This window comes from Rhamphochromis longiceps, linkage group LG6, assembly GCF_057381845.1.
Source record: "Rhamphochromis longiceps isolate RC_006_pf linkage group LG6, R_longiceps_female_GT1.1, whole genome shotgun sequence".
Taxonomy (NCBI): Eukaryota; Metazoa; Chordata; class Actinopteri; order Cichliformes; family Cichlidae; genus Rhamphochromis; species Rhamphochromis longiceps.
This window is the reverse complement of record NC_140562.1, coordinates 17,661,805-17,681,917: the sequence shown is the minus strand read 5'-3', so window position 1 is coordinate 17,681,917 and position 20,113 is coordinate 17,661,805. Positions and strand designations below refer to the sequence as shown.

Sequence of the window (20,113 nt, the reverse complement as noted above, 5' to 3'; positions counted from 1 at the left end):
CCTCGCCTTGTTCTATCTTCTGAAACTAACGTGATGTGAAACGTGCATCATTGTGATGGTCATCAAGACCACAGCTTGCACGTAAAGTTGAAGTGAACTCTGCGTTTGCTTCGTATCACAAGAACCATAAAAGCTGCAAGCAGCAGGCTTTCGCTGAGGTTTTAACTGCCTTGTGAAGTTCAGTGGCCACATTGTTCTCTTTTCCTTGAGATAAGCGCTGCCTGAAACAGAAGCAGCAATAAACATGAATGGACTTGAACTAAAGTTGAATGTGTGAGGTAGATAACGATTCAACGACTAGAGGTATCGGTTTTTCTGGAGATCGTGAGCATAAAAATGCACTGTTGTTTTTGACATCCATAGTCTCATTAGAGAAGCCACATTTTTTGTCTCACCAGTGTTAAGGCCATTTATATCTACTTGAAACTGGAAATGTTTTTTTCAATAGAGAAACTAGCGTGTATCGTTTGTCGGGGAGCATATCTGTAATGTAAATCACTGGATTTCTGTAATTATGCAGCATCATCTGATATATGATCAAGTTGATTTTTTTTTTCTATTAACCTTGATTTTCCTTTTTTTTTTTTTTTGCTTGAGCATTTGTTTTGAGGTCTGTGACAGCATTTACATTCGCCTCCTGTGTTCATGTCCTCAGAGGAGAACGCTGTGGTGTGGTACAGTCTGCTGCCGGGTCCCGGCTATGAGCTCTTCAGCATCAACCCGTACACCGGCCTGATTACCACCACCTCCTACCTGGACAGAGAGCAGCAGCAGCATTTTACTCTCAGAGGTAGGACACATAAGCAAACATCTGTTAGTCCTGAGCAATAACATTTTAAATAACAGTTTTCAACAATAAAAGCCAGAAGTAAAGCACGTATCTATTAACAAAAATGAGAAAGTTTAATTATAAGTTCAGGGTTAACAAACTCAAGGGAAAATCGGCAGTTGTGCAAAACAATGCAGTAAAAGTCACATGTTTAATGACTTCCAGAATGATAACACTGAAGACATCAGAATTATGCTCAGAAACTAAGTAACTCATCACCAAAATGGATTTTTTTTCTGTAATAAATCAGAGCAATCTAATACAACAACAGTGGTAAAAGGAAATCTTGTGTTTGTCAAGTGTCGTGACAAACGCGCCAGTCAGTCGTACAGCATTGGGCAAAAGTCTTGGGAAATAGGTGGAGGAGTTTGTTGAAACGTGTAAAAAAGTTTTCTTCTAATGCTTTAAGTAGTCTTCAGGAATAATTCTCCAGGCTTGTTGAAGGACATCTAGAGCTCTTCCTTGGATGTTGGCTGCCTTTTTTTCGGTTCTCTGTCAAGATGATACCACACTGCTTCAGTAATGTTGAGGTCCGGGCTCTGGGGAGGCCAATCCAAGACTGATGGTGTTTAATGGTGTGTTTTTCTATGCAGGTATGCTTTGACTGCATTGGCAGTCTGTTTGGTATCATTGTCAATCAGATACTTTTCAGATAATATTGCATAGTTGAACAATACCTGACGGTACATTTCTACGTCCATAACTGGTTGGAATGCAGCCGCAGACCATGACTGAGGCTCCACCGTGTTTTACAGATGGCTGTAGACACTCACTGTTGGATCTCTGTTCTGACTTCTTCCCCACATATTAAGATGATTTGAGCCAAAGATTTCAAATTCATTTTCATATCACTCCATAAGACCTGATTTTCATTCTAGTTTTTCTGTAACTTCAACCTTTTCTCCTGTTTCTATTCTTTAAGAATAGCTTCTTGAAAGCCAATAAGACCATTTCTGATGAAGCTTTAGTGAACAGCAGATGGATCAACTGAAGGGACAGATACATCTCTCAGGTGCTTTGTCAGGTCTTTGCTGGATTGTTTTCCGATTTGTTAAGGACATGACTTTTAGATTCTGTTCATCTCCTGCAGATAGTTTCTTACTCTTGCCATTTCTTCTTTTTTCCTCCAGTTTCCTCAGATTTTATAAGAACGTGGTGCACACTAAGTTTTCAGCCAACAGGTCTTTAAGAATCATCTTGTTGGTGCAAAAATACATTACTATTCCTGTCAAATGTGTTATGTTTGGTATTTTTTGTGGATATAACCAACGATGAGATGTGTTTTTGTGGCAGGGCGCTAGAAACAAAGGGAAAATGAAACTGAGAATGAGTGAAAAAGCAGCCAATGTTTAGCAAAAAGACTTTGAAAAACCTCCAGAAAGACCTGGAGAACTATTGCTCAAGACACAAAATATAAAGAAATAAGGGGTGGCTCAAGGCTTTTGCACAGTACTTAAAGTCAGTGCAAATTTCTGTAATTGTTCAATTACAGCCTGTCAGGCAGAAGATACAATCTGCTGATGAGGCAGTCTGTATGGAGGTGATGTTTGTGTTGAGCTGCCCTGTTATTGCATCACTAATGGCTATGATCAAGATGTCCTGAGGAAAACTGGTTTCAAAGACATCCCAGCTAATGTGACAACAGCTGTGTAAACAGAGGAATTTGATTCCTTTCATATCACGACCTTGCTTGCTTAGCCACACACTCACAACGATAATTGGGTGAGAGCCTGCATCTGAAGGGTTATACAAATACTTTCATTCTGTACCTTCTCCTTTGTCACGCTTCACCGGCAAAGCCGTAAAGAATTTAAGGTCGACTTTCTCCGTTAAAGCAACGTTATTCAGCAGATTGATTTATGTTAAGGAAACAGAAGACTGTTAAAGGGCTGAGCTACAGTATAGCTAACCTCTTCTGACTGCACCGCTACACCCTTCTGTCTTTTCGAGAGTTTGCTTTCGCTCTCACATGGGTGCGTGCAGTAATTACATTCAACAGATTCACCAGCGTTTGGTGAAATGTTTTCACATATTTTACCATAATATTTGTACAGTTGCCAGTATAATTAAAAATAAAGTCCCAGTAATTAAATATAATAACAGGAAGGCCTGAATATTTAGAAGCCACGCCAAAATCTCACAGGGCTTATTGGGAAACACTGAAATGAATTGGAAAGAAATAAAAAAATTCTTGTCAGCATGTGTTAAAAGCTGTGTCTCATTATTTTCCGTTGACTGATTTTGGAGTTTTTACTGCTATTTTTTATTCATTTTCAGGCACAACAAATACCTATATTGAACATAAAATACACAAAACAAAAAACAAAACTTGCCTGAAAAAGACTATTAAACATCCAATCTGGCCACACAGTGTCCAGACACACAGCCAATAATTGCCTCATTGCTGTGTTGTAAGAAAGAATCTTGAGTAAAATTGTTACATATAATGTGTACAGCATGGCTTTTTAAAATTATACTCTAGTGTTGAATGAGTTATTAAAATAACAGCGTGTGACATATCTGAGACATTCAGACATTAAGACATCAGGTTTACAATAGCTACACTTTGCTTTTGGTGCTATTTGGATGCTATTTAAAACATGCCAAAGAAAAATAGAAAAAAGGGTCTAAAGAACATGCTAATAGTATTAGGCACTTGTTGTTTAAAACATCAGTACTTATTATAAAGCCTGTGGGTGTCAAGCATTTGAATATTTTAGTAAATAATTAAAAAAGAACTGGTGAGGAAGCCTCTGTGTCCTTCCTTTCTGTTCCTATCTCCAGTCCAGGCTCGTGACAGCAGCGCTCGGCCACTTTCGAGCACGACGACGGTGATGTGCTCTGTGCTGGATGACAACGACAACCCCCCAGAGTTCATGCAGTCATCCTTCCGCATCAGCATCCCGGAAAACCTTCCTCCTGGGGTCATCCACACCGCCCAGGCCTCTGACCCAGATCATGGAGAAAATGGCACCATTCACTACTCCATAGTTGGTGAGAAGATCAGACCTTGTTTTGTATTTCAAGCAACTTGAAAGTTTTACCTGTACTTCATGCCGTCATTCAGTGAATTCAAGGCTACTACTGTAATGATGCCACCTTTGCAACAAGTCCATTATTGGCTCGCATAAAGTGGCAGCTCAGGCAAAGTTGCAGAGCAGGTTAGTTGAGTGCTGATGCAGTCTGAGCAGCTCTTGTAGGTGCGTAACTTGTGGGTAGTCCAGTATTTTAGAGCATATCATTTATTTAACAGTTAAAGACTTGCACAAACTGTCTGTAGTGAAGGGACAAGCACAGCTTATCTACTAACTTCTTGGTTCAATATTGAGCTGTGTGCATATAATGTTTCTGCTTGGAGAGACCATTAGCAGCATACATTTAGTCTGACCTTCAGATAAATGAAGCAAGCAAAATTCTAAATGGATGAATGTCTGACTGCTTGCTTTCAAGACATCAAAAGTGCATTGTTGAGTCGAGTGGCCAAAGTTAAAGTGGAATTATCCTTTATTTCCTTTCCACTGATGTCATCTCTGATTGTCTGCAGGTGAGGACTACAGAGGTCGGTTCACCATCAACAGTCACACCGGAGCCATTAGCACCACACAGGTCCTTGACCGGGAGGAAATGCAGAATTACACACTCACCATCCAGGCCCGTGACTATGGCCCCACCCCACTCAGCTCCTTCACCCAGCTCCATCTGGTGCTGCTGGACCAGAACGATAACATCCCTTCCTTTACCCGCAAGAACTATCATGCCTCTATCAGCGAGGGCCTCCCCGCAGGAGCTGAAGTCCTGCGTGTAAGTGCGTCGGATCCTGACGAAGGGTCTAACGGGGAAGTGACCTACTCCCTGACAGATGATAACAGCCAAGGGGCCTTTTTAATCGACGCCTTCACGGGAGCGATCCGCACCACCAGGTCTCTGGACCGAGAGAGCAGAGCTCAGTACAGCCTCAGAGCTGTCGCTACCGATGGATGCACTCAGGGACCGCTGAGCTCTTTGGCGTCGGTCACCATACAGGTGGAGGACGTGAACGACAACATGCCGGTCTGTGAGCAGACTCCCTTCAACGCGTGGGTTTCCATGAGGACGCTGGCGAACCAGATAGTTACCACAGTGACAGCAGCAGATGGGGATCAGGGTGAGAATGGGACGATACATTATGCGTTATCAGACGAGGACAATCTGTTTGACATCAACACAGAGACTGGAGAGATTTCGCTGAGAAGACGAGTGAGAGCGGGTTTCTCTGGGAGGAAGCTGCAAGTTGTCGTTTCAGACAGAGGACATCCTGCTCTGACCTCTACCTGCCTGGTTTTTATCCATCTGAAGGGAGAACACGAAGGACTGCAGTTCACAAGCAAAGTCTACAACGCCAGTGTCAAGGAGAACAGCAGAGCTGGTACGTTGTATCTGTTTGTCTTGTTTTCACCGATACCACTGAACAGCTCAGTCATTGTTTTTGTCTTTTTCTTTCTAAAGGCACTTGGATTGCAAAGGTGGAGGCCAACGACCAAAGCAGCAGCAGACAAAGAATAACATACACCATATTTAGCGGCAACGAGAACCAGGTTTTCTCCATTAACCGTCACACTGGTAATTAAAATGTTAATTTCTAAATACAACTTTTTAACCAATAAAACCGTCTAATCCCGCAATTTAGGTTTTCTGTTAGTTTTTTGTATTATCCCTAAATTACCCCTTTTCAAAAAAAAAAAAAAATCAGCTTTTCTGGTCCTTCTGCATTTTTTAATACATAAGTATTTCAAAACCATGTATGATTTTATCATATTTTCCCCCAAATTCCTTTTTTTGACTCACGTCTACATAAAGTAACCGTGCAGACACACCAAGTCAAATACACAATCTCATACTGATGTTGGACTGAACGTTCACCACAAAAACTTGAACCTAAAAGTACTTCTGTCGACGCCTTTGTTGTCAGATTGAAAGCTGTGTTTTTCTTTCCACTACTTTACCATGACTTTTCTATTATTTGGTGAAAAAAGGCCAAAGAGGAAAAGGCCCTGTTCACAGAAGGGCGTGAAGTAAGATGTCAATTAAGATTATGATTTCTATGATTTGTGTTTTTAAAAATAAACCTTATTGGCTTGATATTAACTGAGCTGTACTTCCTTTTGAGTGCAGCTTTTACCTTCATGTTACCGTCTTATGTAGGTGAAATCCGAGTGCAGAAGGATTACTCTCTGGACTTTGAGGTGAACCCCCACATCCAGCTGGTGGTGCTGGCTGACAGTGGGCTGCAGACAGCTCACTGCAGGGTCTCCATCACTCTGGTGGACATCAATGACAACGCACCACAGTTTGAACACAGCAGCTACAGGACAGCTGTCTGGGAGGGCCAAGTGCACAATACCTACATTATGCAGGTAAACTTTCGGTAATAACGCCCTCATTGATGTGAGATGCATGCAGTGATCCCTCTAATACTGACCGCTTCTCATATTTTGAACAGGTGTTTGCCTCCGATGCTGACAGCGGCATGAACGGCCAGATTGAATACTCCATTCTCTCTGGTAACCTTAATGGAGCTTTCATTTTGGACTCTGTACGAGGAATCCTTGCGACCAATGTTTTACTGGACCGCGAGATCACTCCATCATACAAGTATGCTCAAACTGCTCAATAAAAAATATTAAGTAAAACTTTATTGCACACATAAAATTGATTCTACTTCCAAAATGGAATCAGCTACAGTTGCATGTTTCTTCTACTTCACTTCTTCGTAAATGTTAAAGCATTTTAACTGGCGTAGTACAGCAATTATTTTGGTGGCATTTTACAATCTTCCTACAGTCCTGGTGAAAAGAAGATACACCTTCTTTCATTTCTAAGCTTTTACGTATCAGGATATAATAAAAATGATCTGGTTCTTAGCAGGTCTTAAGCTCAGATAAATACAATATCAGATAAATCACAAAACGGGGCATATTGCACCCACTCTGCCTCCTGAGATGCAAAACTTCTGGAACAATGTCTGCTGGACAGATAAGATCAAATGTCTTGTTAGGTGAAAACCACACACAGCATATTAGCAATAGTCAAGTGTGTGGTGATTTGGGACCTGGGCACCTCGTATACCAAGTCATCTAGACTCAAATATGAGGCCATGTGCCTGACAGGTGAAGTCTGAAATTGGGTCATGTAACAGGAAATAGATCCCAAGCACAGCAGCAAATCTACAAAACAAAAGGGAAAAGAATGAAGGCGTTGCAGTGACTCAGTGAAAGTCCAGACCTCATACTGATAGAAATGCTGTGACAGGACCTTAAGAGAGCTGTGCACAAACAAAGTACCTCAAACCTCAATAAGCTGAAAAAACATTGCAGAATGAGCCAAATCTCCACTACCATGTGAGAGGCTGATAAAGTCATACAAAAACGATTAGTTCAGGTTGTTGCTGCCAAAGTTGGTGCTACAAGCTACTGAATGATGGAGTGTGCTGAGGTTTTTCACACACTGTTTGGCTTAGTTTTGATAAATAACTAATGATATGGTGTAATGTGTTGTTGCTCATCTGAGGTTGTATTTATCTGATCTTAAGACCTGCTAAGGACCAGATTATTTTTATTTTATTTTTATTTGTAAAATGTTAGAACTGAAAGAGGGCGTACTTTTTTCTACCATGACTACAGGTGAAGATTTTCAGGATTCAAGGTAGCAGCAGTTTGGTTTTTTTTTTGGTTTTTTTTTACAAAGTACTGATTTGTCTCTTTTACAAGAAGGGGCCAAGACAACGTAATAAATCTGAATTAAGCCACCCATGGAGCCTGTAGTTACAACTGACAGTAAGCCTAACCCTCTTCACTGCACTGGTCTTCCATTTCTTTGAAAGGCAGAAAGGAATAAGATAAGATAACCTTTATTAGTCCCACACGTGGGAAATTTGTTTTGTCACAGCAGGAAGTGGACAGTGCAAAAGTTATGAGGCAAAAATTAGAATACAATAAGAATAAATACAGTACACAACTGTACAGAATAGAATAAAATAAAATACTATATACAGTAGAATAAAATAAATATACAATAAGATAAAAATAGAATACAAATACAAATACTATATACAACTGAGTAAAAATACAACGATGACAGAAAGGATTATTGCACTTAGTATTATTGCATATGTATGGATGTGTGTGCTTGATCAGTTAAAGTCTTTATTATGGAGTCTGACAGCAGTGGGGAGGAAAGACCTGTGAAATCTCTCCGTCCCACACCGTGGGTGCCGCAGTCTCCCACTGAAGGAGCTGCTCAGTGCTGTCACAGTCTGCTGCATGGGGTGGGAGATGTTGTCCATCAGGGATGACAGCTTAGCCGCCGTTCTCCTGTCACTCACCACCTCCACTGGGTCCAGAGGGCATCCTAGAACAGAGCTGGCCCTTCGGATCACCCTGTTCAGTCTCTTCCTGTCCCCAGCAGAGATGCTGCCACCCCAGCAGACCACACCATAAAAGATAGCAGAAGCCACAACAGAGTCATAGAATTTCTTCAGGAGTGGGCCCTCCACTCCAAACGACCTGAGTCTCCGCAGCAGGTACAGCCTGCTCTGCCCTTTCCTGTAGAGGGCGTCTGAGTTATGAGTCCAGTCCAGTCTGTTGTTCAGATGAACACCAAGGTACCTGTAGCTGTCCACAGCCTCAATGTCCATACCTTGGATGGAATAAGACTTGACTAACTTTTCCTCCTCCACATTACAATAAAACAGGATTATATCTTTGTGATTGTGGGTGTAACCAAGAAACTCTGTTTTACTCTGAGTCAACAGGCCCGCTCAGCTGAAAAATGGATTTGAGAATTTGACTAAAGCTCAGTTGTATTATTTGCTAATTTCCTACCTTTCTATATTACAGGCTGGTTCTACAGGCAGCAGACAGGGGGAATCCTCCACTGAGCAGCACCGCCACCGTTAGGGTCCAAGTGGTAGATGTCAACGACAACAGCCCTGCCATTCCCCCCATGGATCCTGTACTTATAACTGAGAGTAAGCCTAACTCCTGTCAATGCACTGCTCTTCCATTTCTTTGAATGGCAGAATCTCTTCAGTACATCAATACTTACAGTTTTTGTAGGACAAGATTTAAATCCAAGTTCATTGTAGTTTAAACTACAATCTGCTATTCTCTGCCTAGATCTGCCAGCAGGATACATGGTGACCCAAGTGACTGCAAATGACGTTGACCTGAGCTCGACTATCACCTACAGCTTCTCAGACAACAGCAGCACCAATATTCCCTTTGCTATCGACCGGTATACTGGCGTCATTACCCTGACTCGAGCCCTGGACTATGAGGAGCAGACAGAGTACACTCTGACGGTCTGGGCATCTGACTCAATTCACCAGACCAATGGAGAGGTTAAAGTTCAAGTGCTCGATGTCAATGACAACGCTCCAGCGTTCACCCAGGACTCCTACCAGGTGCAGATACAAGATTTTTCAGTCAGATGGTTGAAAGCATTCATAATCTTAATTATGTGGTACTCAAAATATTCCCCCATATATATAGATATATAGATATAAAATAAATATTCCCCCCTCTAGCAGAGGCCTGCGCTCTTCTGGACAGCACCTTATATACCATATACCAGCACCACATATATAATAACTCATCAAAGTTTGGATTGGATCATTTTCCTAAAAGCCCGTGGCCTAATTGAATGAAAGTTAGAAAAGGAGGTGGAATATGTAAAGAGTAAAAACTTTCAGTAGATTCAGAAAACTTTCTGCAGATGTGATTTGCTCTTTGTTTTTCTCTTGGAGGTGGAGTTATCAGAGCTGGTCTCAGCAGACACGTTTGTCGTGTCCGTGTCAGCTACCGACAGAGATTCTGAACTCAATGGCAAGATCAACTACAGACTGCTTTCATCTCCCCTGCAAGGCTTTTACATCCAGCCAGAGGATGGTAAGGAACGGTGCAACTCATGAAAAGGGAAAGTGCTCCCATACATGATGTATGAACACTGACAGCAAACGATTACTCTATACTCTTTGCGCACATGTATATGGCACATGCAGTATCTAAGTATACCAGAGTTACTATACTCTATACTCATACTCTACTGATATCAAATGTTATGACTGTCTAGTGGTATGATTTCTATATTTAGGAGTTGCTCTCTACATTGAAGGTATCTTTACTTGCACAGTTAAAGTCATGCATGCCTTAACCAACGGCACACTGAAAACCTGACTGGGAGCAGCTCAGGATACAGCAGGAAATGATACTTGGACTTTTTCTTCTGCCAGTAGCATTTTAGCAATGTGGAAATATATTTTTGAAGTCTTGTGCTAGTGAGGTTCTTGGACAAGAGCGAAAAAAAGCCGATTAGAAGTCAGCAAGATAGAGTGCTTTGGATGAGCCGTGCCTGTGTTATTATCGCCCTTTTAAGAATCCCTAAACCCAAGAAAGAAGATAAATCCTACATAGCTGAAACCAAACCAGCTCCCCTCAGTTCTGGCCAGTTCTCTTTCACTTAAGAGTAATTTATGGGCTTTTACCAGGTTTGAACCCCAAATTTAATATCAGAGAAATGCATTTGCCCTGTTTTGTGGTGAGATGCACTAATGGAAATTTGCAGCAATGTTGCCGAGTATGGTGTTTTCTGTGGTACGGTGTGTCTCTGTTAGAGTAGAGCCTCAGAGTGAATGCAATCGTCCTGTAGAAAACCTTAAGTGGCACTGAAGTGGAATAATAAATTAGATGAACAGACACTTTGTTGCATTTCACCAAGAAAATTGCCCTTCCAGTCAGCACATGGAAATAATGTTGCAATGCTGTGTCTAATGACCACGGTAGTTTTGATTTAACCCTTAATAAATTGATAGATTGTTACAATACACTGATCTTAAGAGGAGCAAATCCTTCAACTGTATATTTCTTAAACTGAAGGCCAGGTCTTTGAATTCAGTGAAGAATATTTTGGTCTAAATGACCATATAACCATGTATTTATTTGCTTCCTGATATGAGCTTCTTTTCATATCAGGATTGTCCACCTTTCTTAGTCTCCGAGTGCTTCTTGAAATATCCAGTGTGCATTGGGATCATTATTCTGCTGCATTGAGTCTGTTAATCCATCTTCACAAAGAAAAATGAAGCATCTGGTGTTGTGCTGCTCCTCCTGGGTCAGATGAAGTCCATTCAGGGAAAGTGACCAACTCCAAAATAACCAAAAAAAACCCTTGAAAGTTCCCACCAGCATGTTGCACTGTGGATTTTTCTTCCATGGCAGAGTCATTATCTCTAGTCTTTGTTTTCTTGTATACACATTTCGGTTGCTACCATAAGCTGAGAGAAGAACAGTTTGTTTAGAAATCACTATGGGTGCTTTACAGATTACACTTGATTTAGTCATTTCTATATCTGTGATGAAGTTTTCTGTCCGTCGGGCTTGATGTAGTGATCTTCTGATTACTTTTCGTCTAACAAATCTTGCTTTACAAAAATATTCTATTGTTCTCCCTACCGAGAGGAGGAGGGGTAGATACCAAAAACAGCTCCAACTCATGGTCACACTAAAGTCAGTAAAACTTTATTTTACCCACATTTTTTTATAGATCGTCTTCAAATTCCACAACCTCATATTAGACCTCGGGTGGCATGACTGCCTTGGTTGGCTAAACATTTGACCTTTGTTGTTAGCGCCAAAGATCAAAGTTGACCTTGGAAAAATAATTTCAAGTAACCATTTTGAGTAATATATCGTATGAAAGGGCATGGAGGGAGCTGTACAACTTACTCTTTAGGTTTTCAATGTAACGCCTTATGATGTCACAAAGACACCGTAACAGGCTGATGTCGTCATATTGTAATGAAAGCAGGCTGACGTCAGCATGTTGTAATAAAAACATCTAAGTTTTAGTTTAGCCCCTGGCCTTCGGTGGAGTTGTGCTCTCAGTGTTCTTGTTTTACTATGTTCTGTTTTAAGGGTTGTCAAAATATCTGATTATTACCAGATTTGTTGGTCATGTTTTTACATGTGGTTTCAGACATTCGGATCCACAACATTTTGAATCATGTTACTGACTACCTGAAGTTTTATCTTTGTTCCCGTGCTTGCCAGTATATATATTAAAACTTATTATTAGATGCAGCAATGTATTTCTGTCATAGATGGTCATAGCTGGGAAGACTGCAGGCCAAACCAAAACCAAAGTACTAAACTATGGGCTAAACTTCCAAAGAGTTAAAGAGTTTTGCAATATTTGGCATGTATTGTAAAAAAAAAAAAAAAAAATTATTTCCCCTTGTTGAAAAACAAAGATGTGAATAAAGCCTTTATATTAATTTAGCCTTTATTTTAAGCCTATGATTATATGCTAATAGTCCTGTTTGTGACTGTTACTGCCTTTAGTAACAGTCATGAATGTTAGAACCATTATCAATACAACAATATCAACTGGTCCTTTAAAGCAACTCATTAACTGATGGGAATATATTCTATTTTGCAGGGTCTATTTTTACTAACAAGCCCTTAAAGGCCATCACAAACAGCAACCTGATCCATCTTCTGGTTGAAGCAAGAGATGGAGGAGATCCTATGCACTCCACCGTTACCTCCATAGACGTGCTGATTTTGGACACCAACGACCACGAACCTTCGTTTTACCAGGACATATACACACTCACCGTCCCGGAGGACACGCCTATAGACACTACCCTGCTGACTCTTTCTGCAGAGGACCAAGACTGGAGCCCTGAAAATACCTATTTGGACTATACCATCACTGGAGGAAATGAGGAGAAAAGATTCTGTCTGGAAGTAAAAATGGTTCAGATTGAGAATCAGATTAAAAATGTTGGAAAGCTTGTTCTTTGCAACGCTTTAGACCGTGAAACTACTGAGAGCTATGCATTAACAGTGAGCGTTTCTGATCGAGGAATGCCTCCACTGAACAGCTCTACCGTCGTCATGGTGACTGTAACAGACTGCAATGACAATGTCCCTGTGTTTTCCAGCACAGAGTACCATGCACAAGTAAGTGAAAACAGCCAGTTAGGTACCAAACTGGTCCAGGTCAGTGCCCACGATCCCGACCTCGGAACCAATGGCCTGGTGCGGTATGATATAATTTCTGGGAACAGTAAAGGTCACCTTAAGCTTGATCCTCAGTCTGGCCTCTTAGTAGTCAACAACTCTCTCGACTATGAAAAAGACTCGAAATACATCCTCACCATCAGAGCATCGGATGGTGGCAAATCATCTGAAAACCATAAAGTGGCATTTACGATTGTCTTCATCGCGGTGTTGGATGAGAATGACAATACCCCATATTTCATGTTTCCTACAGTTAACTGTTCTGTGCTGGAGAACCTCCCTGCATTTACCCATGTATGTTCTGTTCACGCTGTTGACAATGACTTAGGCCCTTATGGGCAGCTCACCTACTCTGTTATGTCCTCCTGCTTCATGAACTATGGCAGCGGTAACCCAGAGAGGAAGGAGGCCTTTGCCATCGATCCCCTGACAGGCGACATTCACACCAGACAAACCTTTGACTACGAACGAGAAAGCGAGTACTGTTTTATAGTGGAAGCCAGAGATAAAGGTGACAAAGCTGCTACAGTGAGAGTCCAAGTAAATATCAAGGGAGTGGATGAATTTAGTCCGGTCTTTACCCAGAAGCAGTATCACTTTCTGTTGCCAGAAAACGTCAAGCCTGGTGATACGGTCGGTTACGTGATGGCAATGGACCATGATGGAGGTGTGGACGGGGTGGTGGAGTACTCACTTGTGAATTCATCACCTTTTTTCTCCATTAACAGAACAATTGGGGCTATCTTTGTTTCTGGTCCTGTGTATCATAGGGCAGGCAGCCAGGACATGGTAGAACTGGTTGTTTCTGCAGCTAGTCCTAGATTAGGCTCCAGGACTACAACCTGCCTGGTTTTTGTCAATATCTCTAGTTCAGCTGAAGCACTAACTGGAGTCCCCCTGGATACTCATATGCTCAGTTTGACTGTTTCATTAATCATGTTTCTCTTTCTGCTTATCCTTTTTGTGAGCTTGGTTCTCAGATGTAAGCTCAAAGATGCAGCCATCAGAAAGGCTGCTGCCATTGCTACGCACTTGAGCCATGGCACAAGCTCGCTCACGAGACATAATAACCAAACACAAAGTTCCATGTCTTTGCATGACATTACACGCCCAAGCATCATGGTGACTAAAATGGACATCTCAAACCCATATAATCCATCAGACTCGAGCGGGCGAGGTTCAGCGGAAGGCGAGACAGCCGAGGACCAGGAGATCAAGTGGATCAACGAATACCCCTGCCGTAAAAGAAACGAATCTGCCCAGAAGTCCACAGAGATCCCAGACTCTGCCTTACTAGGAGATAATATCTCTTGCAGTTCCATCGATGTAGGACCAGAGCACATCTTATCAGTCAATAAATGTTTAGTCTCAGGGATAGCCAGCACAGAAAGTCTCTACCACTTCAAAGAGGAAGGAGGCGGCGAGGGACTACTTCCTGGAATACTCAGGATGAGAGATTTAAAGGAGAACATGGGGATAAAAGGGTTCGCCCCCCTTTCTGAAGCCCAGGCTTCTGCAGATTCTCTCTCCTCGCTGGTGTTTCTAGACGAGGAGTTGCAAGGTAGCTACTGCTGGGACTACCTTTTGGACTGGGAACCCCGTTTCCAGACTCTAGCCTCCGTATTTACTGATATTGGGATGCTCCCTGATGAGGAACTTGAAGGTGGCCGTGAGGACTTAGCAGCAGAATCGAGTTGTCTCATGTACCCACCACCTCTTATAACAGGGGTAGCACAGCAGGGCATAAGGACCGTTCCTCCACGAAAGCCAGGGCGTGTGCCAAGCATCGTCAGACGACCCTCTTACCGGAAATATGCTTATTCCCCCTTAGCCAGGAACACTGGACTTACCCCTTCAGCTATGACACCTAATTTCTCCCCATCACTGTCTTCGCTCACTATAAGGACCCCCAGTGCCTCACCAGTTGTCTCAGACACTGGAGTTGGGGGGATCAGACTTGAATCAGGACCCCTCACTGCTAGCCTTTTAGAGGCAGAAATACAGGTATAGCCAAAGATTTTAAGTGACATCACTTTCATTTACGATTCACCTTTTGAAGATTTTTTTGGGAGACACTGCACAGTTTGGTTGTGATTTTGCTGATATTCAGATATATTCCTGGTATCATTTCCATAATAGTCTCATTGTCCACTTGTAGGGTTTTAAGGGGTGATACAGTAATACAACACAATAATATCCTATTGAAGTTATTGTAGTGGTTTGCATTCCGGGCGAAATCGTAACTCACTTCAGTAAAAATACTAAATTAATATCTGGAAAACCCGGCCTGAAACCTGTCTTGCATTATATCCTTGTTATGTACATGTCTGAAAAAGAGCAGATGTTCTAGTCAGCAATTAATTACCGAATGTTTTATTGTAAACATGTATATGAGCAGAAAATGAAACACTTTGTTATTGCAGTTGGTTGCAGCTTCTAAATGGAAACTTTTTCATGGTTGATTTAACTTTAATAACCAAAGAAAGGCAATATTTTTCTGCGGTTAGCTATGTTAGCTGCTTCCTGGAATAATAAAAAATGGTATTTTGAATCCAGGCCTTTTTGCCTCCCCTTTTCATATAATCTCTCAATAAATCCCAGTGAGAAACAGAATACATTTTATTCCTTCAATTTAATACTTTAATACTTTTGAAGCTAAAAGAAAGACTGGGTTAGTGCAGCTATCTCTCAAAACCAAAATGCAGTTCAGGAATTCCTCACTGGTACGAAGTTTATACAGATTGTACTGTTTCTGCTGTCTCTATTCCTGAACCAGCTCCAGATTTTTGTCATTTTCTCATGATATATATTCATGATTGTTTCTGTGTGCTGTCTGTAAACTTTGGCCACCCTGTTAATAAACAGAACTTTAGGTATAATTTTCAGAGAAATGTATAATCTAATCTAAAACATTTGTAAGTAAATAATTTGTAATAAAAAAGTTTCTCTTGGGCTTTTTTGTGCTACCGAGTTTCTTTAGGATAATTCGATTTGCATGTGTACGTATTTCCTCATTTCCAGTGATAAAAATGTTTTTTTGTCACTGTAACTGAGAATTAGTGACATGAACCAGTAATAAAGACAGGATTCTTGTGGTGGGGCAATAATAAAACAGCTCTTTAAAGGCATTTTTGCAACAAATACATTAAACTTTTATGATGTGTTTTCCCAGGATATTGCATTTTACGCTTCAGACGGTTTTCTTTTCATGAATCTGGTCTTTCACATGGTCAGCTTCAATATTTTGCATCTGAACAGCAACAAGAGGTTAAATTCTTTGATAATACTTTACATAAGAAAAATGGGATAAAGGTTTTCAAACTATGTGAACACTTGTGGTGGTGTGCAGCGCTATCACAGATTCTGTTCTTATTCTTCACTTTTAGGATCCTGATGTAAACATTTACATCCTGTGTAAATGCTTTTTATAGACCAACACTATAATATGTGTACACTCTCGAACCACTTTGTTAGGTACACCTGTTAAAGTGTTTTTTAATGCAAATATGTGTCTATCAGCCAATCAAAGGGCAGCAAATCAGTCCATTTAGGCACATAGACATGGTCAAGATGACCTGCTAAAGTTCAAACTGAGCATCAGAATGATGATTGAAGTTATTTTGCCAGTCCTTTAGTATTTCAATTGTCCACACAACCATTTCCAGGGTTTACAAATATACAGCAGCAGCAAATCTTTGCCTGGTAATTAAACATCAAAACATCAGAGTCTGGCTTTTCTAATGTGAACATTAATTCAGGTTATGAAACAAACTGATTAAAATAGAGGAAAGCCAATATCATCACTAGTATATTTCAACCTAGTACTTACTGATGGATTATAATCCTAATAATGAGTTATTGTTGTTATGTTTCCCCCTTTTATTTCAAGTTTTCGAGACCTCACATCTCTCCTGTCTTGTTTAAATGATCTGAAAGTGGTTCAACATGGCTCCACGTGGTCTGCTGTTAATCCAAGTGTGCTGCCTTTGGGCAACATATGAGCCGAGGAAGCAGAAGAGCTAAAGTCTTTATCAGATAGTTTCACAGAAGATAATAAACAGTCGAGCCTTGAACTATACTGGCCAAGTGTGCCCTGCATGTAGCCACTGAGAGATGTTTAAGTATTTATTGACTTAGCCAGCTTCTCTACTGCACATCGCAGGGCTTTGACAAGCTTTCCACTCTTCTGTATTTGTGATTTCAGTGGGTCTCTGGCCTCAGGACCACAGTGATGAAAGATATCTCTAACTATATCAGGTGATCTGGCAAAGCAAGCTTGTGTGTCTCAGCACATAGCTCAGCAGTCCCTGCACCAATGTTAAGAGTTATTCGGTGGATCTTTATAAAACGCTGCCCATCACTCAGGCAGTCAGGTATGAGTACGTTTACAAAGAAGGGTCAAGAAGTCTCAACCACACTAAAATGTTTCAGTACTTACACGAAAGAAAGAGAGGTTTGTGAATAATGTTGAACACATGCTTGAGAAATGTTAACGTCATATTAGGCTGGCTTAAATCATCAGCATGACCAGATTGTTCAGATTGTTTATCCACCGTGTGCTAAAATATTACATAAATGTTTATGTGGACACAGGGGGACCACATCCCAACAAAGTAAATGTGAGGCACATAGACTATGACTGTGTGCTACAATGCGGGGTGTCCTGCTGAAAAGGTGGTCTAAAAAATCAGAAATATCTCACAAACTGCAGGCTAGAAGTTTGGCGTCCAGCATGTGAAAGACAAATCTACTTGGTTTAACTCGCTCGCTAAAGCATTCCAATAAGCATACGCCAAAGTCTATTTTTATCATGTTATCTGCTATTATTGTTATCTAGCGTCTGTGCGGTCTGGTAACACTCTTTGAGTTTCAGCGGGCTTACGTCACTACGACTCTTTTTGAGCATCACATTTTTTGTGATACTTGGGTAAACTGGTCCTTATGCAGCACGTTTCTATTTTATCTGCGCACTTAAGGCACTTTACACAACTCGCCTCATTCACACATTCATACAAGCATTTTTTTTCTATGTAAGTGCTTTCTATCTAACGATGGATTTGTTAGGAGAGAGCAACTTGGGGTTAGTATCTTTCCCAAGGATTTTTGGCATGTCCCGCTCTATCCCCTGAGCTACAGCCACCCTGTGTCACTTCATGTCATATTTACCATAGTCATGGTAAGCAGCAAAAGACAGTGATAAATAGTGCTGCTATCTTCACAGCCATTAGTTATGACAGCGAGAATTTAGAAAGTATAGAAAACGGGACATCGTCTTACTGAACTGGAAGCCTGAAAGTCAGATTCTGACGCAATGATAGTCTCATTCTGTTTAACTTCAAAGGCCAGACTGACTCTGTGCAATAACCTATTGTTTTATGTTTGAGAGGAGACTTTGTTATACCATAACCCATAGAAGCTGTAGTAGCAGTTTGTCAGGCAAGTAAGTCAGCTTTTGACATGTTAATTGAAGACTTGCTATAGGCTGATTTAAGAGCCATATGTTTTACAACCATTAGATTCTTCTTGACTTCTTCCTGCTGTGCGTCATTAAGCGCAGTACTCGATCTATTTGAAAATTCCAAAGATTCGGCCATCGAGAGGTCTGGAAACGAAGGCAGTCTGTTTTAAACAAAGAAAAGCCACAGCTGCCTCTAAAACCTCCTCCTCTCTTCTACTCCACAACCACTTCAGACACTTCTCTTATGTACACATCTGAGCTCACTCCTTCGCAACAAACATTTAGCACATCTTGAAGCATAGTCACTGAGAGCAGCACTAAACAGTTTCGCCTTCAAAGAGCCGATCGTCACACCGTTTGACACGTTTTGAACGGTGGATGTTTGGGTCTTGGGATCCAGGAGCATTGCTCCCTGAACAAAGGTGGTAATTCTGCAAACTTTACCTTCTTACAAGTCAGACGTATGCATTCAGCTCAATGAGTGACTCTTTCATTTTTACTGTAACGTGCAGATGGTTGAAGTGTAAATTAAAAGCCTATCGCCTCATGTAAAAACAACATATATATATATTGCCAACAGCTACAGAAACAGACATGTTTCCTGGTGTGCACAAAGAGAAAAGTCTGTTTATTGTGTATTTTGGGTGAGACTGAAGGCAAAGCACAGTACATTTTATTGCTCATTACAAGATGATTTAAGGGTGGCATAAAATGTTCCTAATTCTGATGCGCTCCTCTGGATACGTGATTATGAGAAACTTGAGCTGTGTTTTGGGTAGGAAACTTTTTGTGCGGTTAATTTTATTTGAGCTCAGGACCTGAGACAAAGCTCTTTGTTTTTTATTATATAGAGGGTTTTTTTGTCGTTTATATATTTTGACAAATGCATCACCACAACTACCAACGCAAGGCAACTTATATAAGACTATGAGCTTATACTGGATCCTCTATTGTCGGATCAGGTCGAGCTAATACTATTCCTCCTGAACCAGGTTTTCCTACCAAAAAGGAAGAAAAGAAGAAAAACGCTCGTTCGGCCTGATCAACTGGAAGAAGAGGCACTGACAAATAAAACCCAGCTGTGTTCTCCTCCTGGATTGGATTTCATATTTATCTCTCTTTGCATTCTGTTGAGATATATGCTGGCCTCTAAACAAGTTTTGCATTGTGGTTTCTGGCTCATATCACAGGGGGCTTGAGGCCCTATGATGCACTGAAAGAATTTAGGTTACTTCAACTTGGCTGAGAAACTGTTTCACGTCGAGGAGCAATCAGGAATACAGCTGAGGTTATAATTAAACTGTTTACATACTCATCATTAAAGGTGTTGATGACTGTTAGGGGTTTTTTTTCTCCTTTTGGCAAAACAATCACGATTTAATGGACAAGTATATAGGACACTATACAGGATGCTGCGAGGCATATTTGTGTGTTTTACCTCACACATGTGTTTGTGTTTGTGTTTAGCTAATCAGGAAGTTTGAGCAAGGACCAGTTTAATGCAATCATAGGGTTCTGATACTTTATATTATTAGCCATACACATTGGATTTAAAGAAAAAAAAATACAAAGTTTGTAATGCTAGTTCACCTGCTGATACTAGTACATATTGTGAAACAGTAATTTTATAATACACAAATATAGACTATATCCATTACTTGCACTTGGCACAAATGATCCCTAATACATGTGTTTACTACTGAGAAGCATCTGTAACATCAATCTGAGAGCATTAGCTCAAAATCACAATAAAGAGAGTGTTCTCCA

The 20,113-nt window shown here is 40.9% G+C and overlaps 1 protein-coding gene across 1 annotated transcript; it reads left to right on the top strand.

Annotated features, from left to right (window-relative positions):
* The first annotated feature begins 4,248 nt into the window (after positions 1-4,248).
* On the top strand, positions 4,249-14,898 carry dchs2 (dachsous cadherin-related 2). The gene is made up of 9 exons (XM_085408808.1): positions 4,249-4,258; positions 4,374-5,234; positions 5,315-5,428; positions 6,011-6,222; positions 6,309-6,460; positions 8,704-8,834; positions 8,983-9,269; positions 9,612-9,753; positions 12,302-14,898. Exons 1-9 carry the CDS (start codon positions 4,249-4,251, stop codon positions 14,896-14,898), a joined length of 4,506 nt encoding a protein of 1,501 aa, XP_085264934.1.
* The last annotated feature ends 5,215 nt before the right edge of the window (positions 14,899-20,113 follow it).

Coding starts and splice junctions, on each gene's coding strand:
- dchs2 (XM_085408808.1), top strand. Junction 5,235..5,314: donor CAAGGAGAACAGCAGAGCTG/GTACGTTGTATC, acceptor TTCTTTCTAAAG/GCACTTGGATTGCAAAGGTG. Junction 5,429..6,010: donor CTCCATTAACCGTCACACTG/GTAATTAAAATG, acceptor CGTCTTATGTAG/GTGAAATCCGAGTGCAGAAG.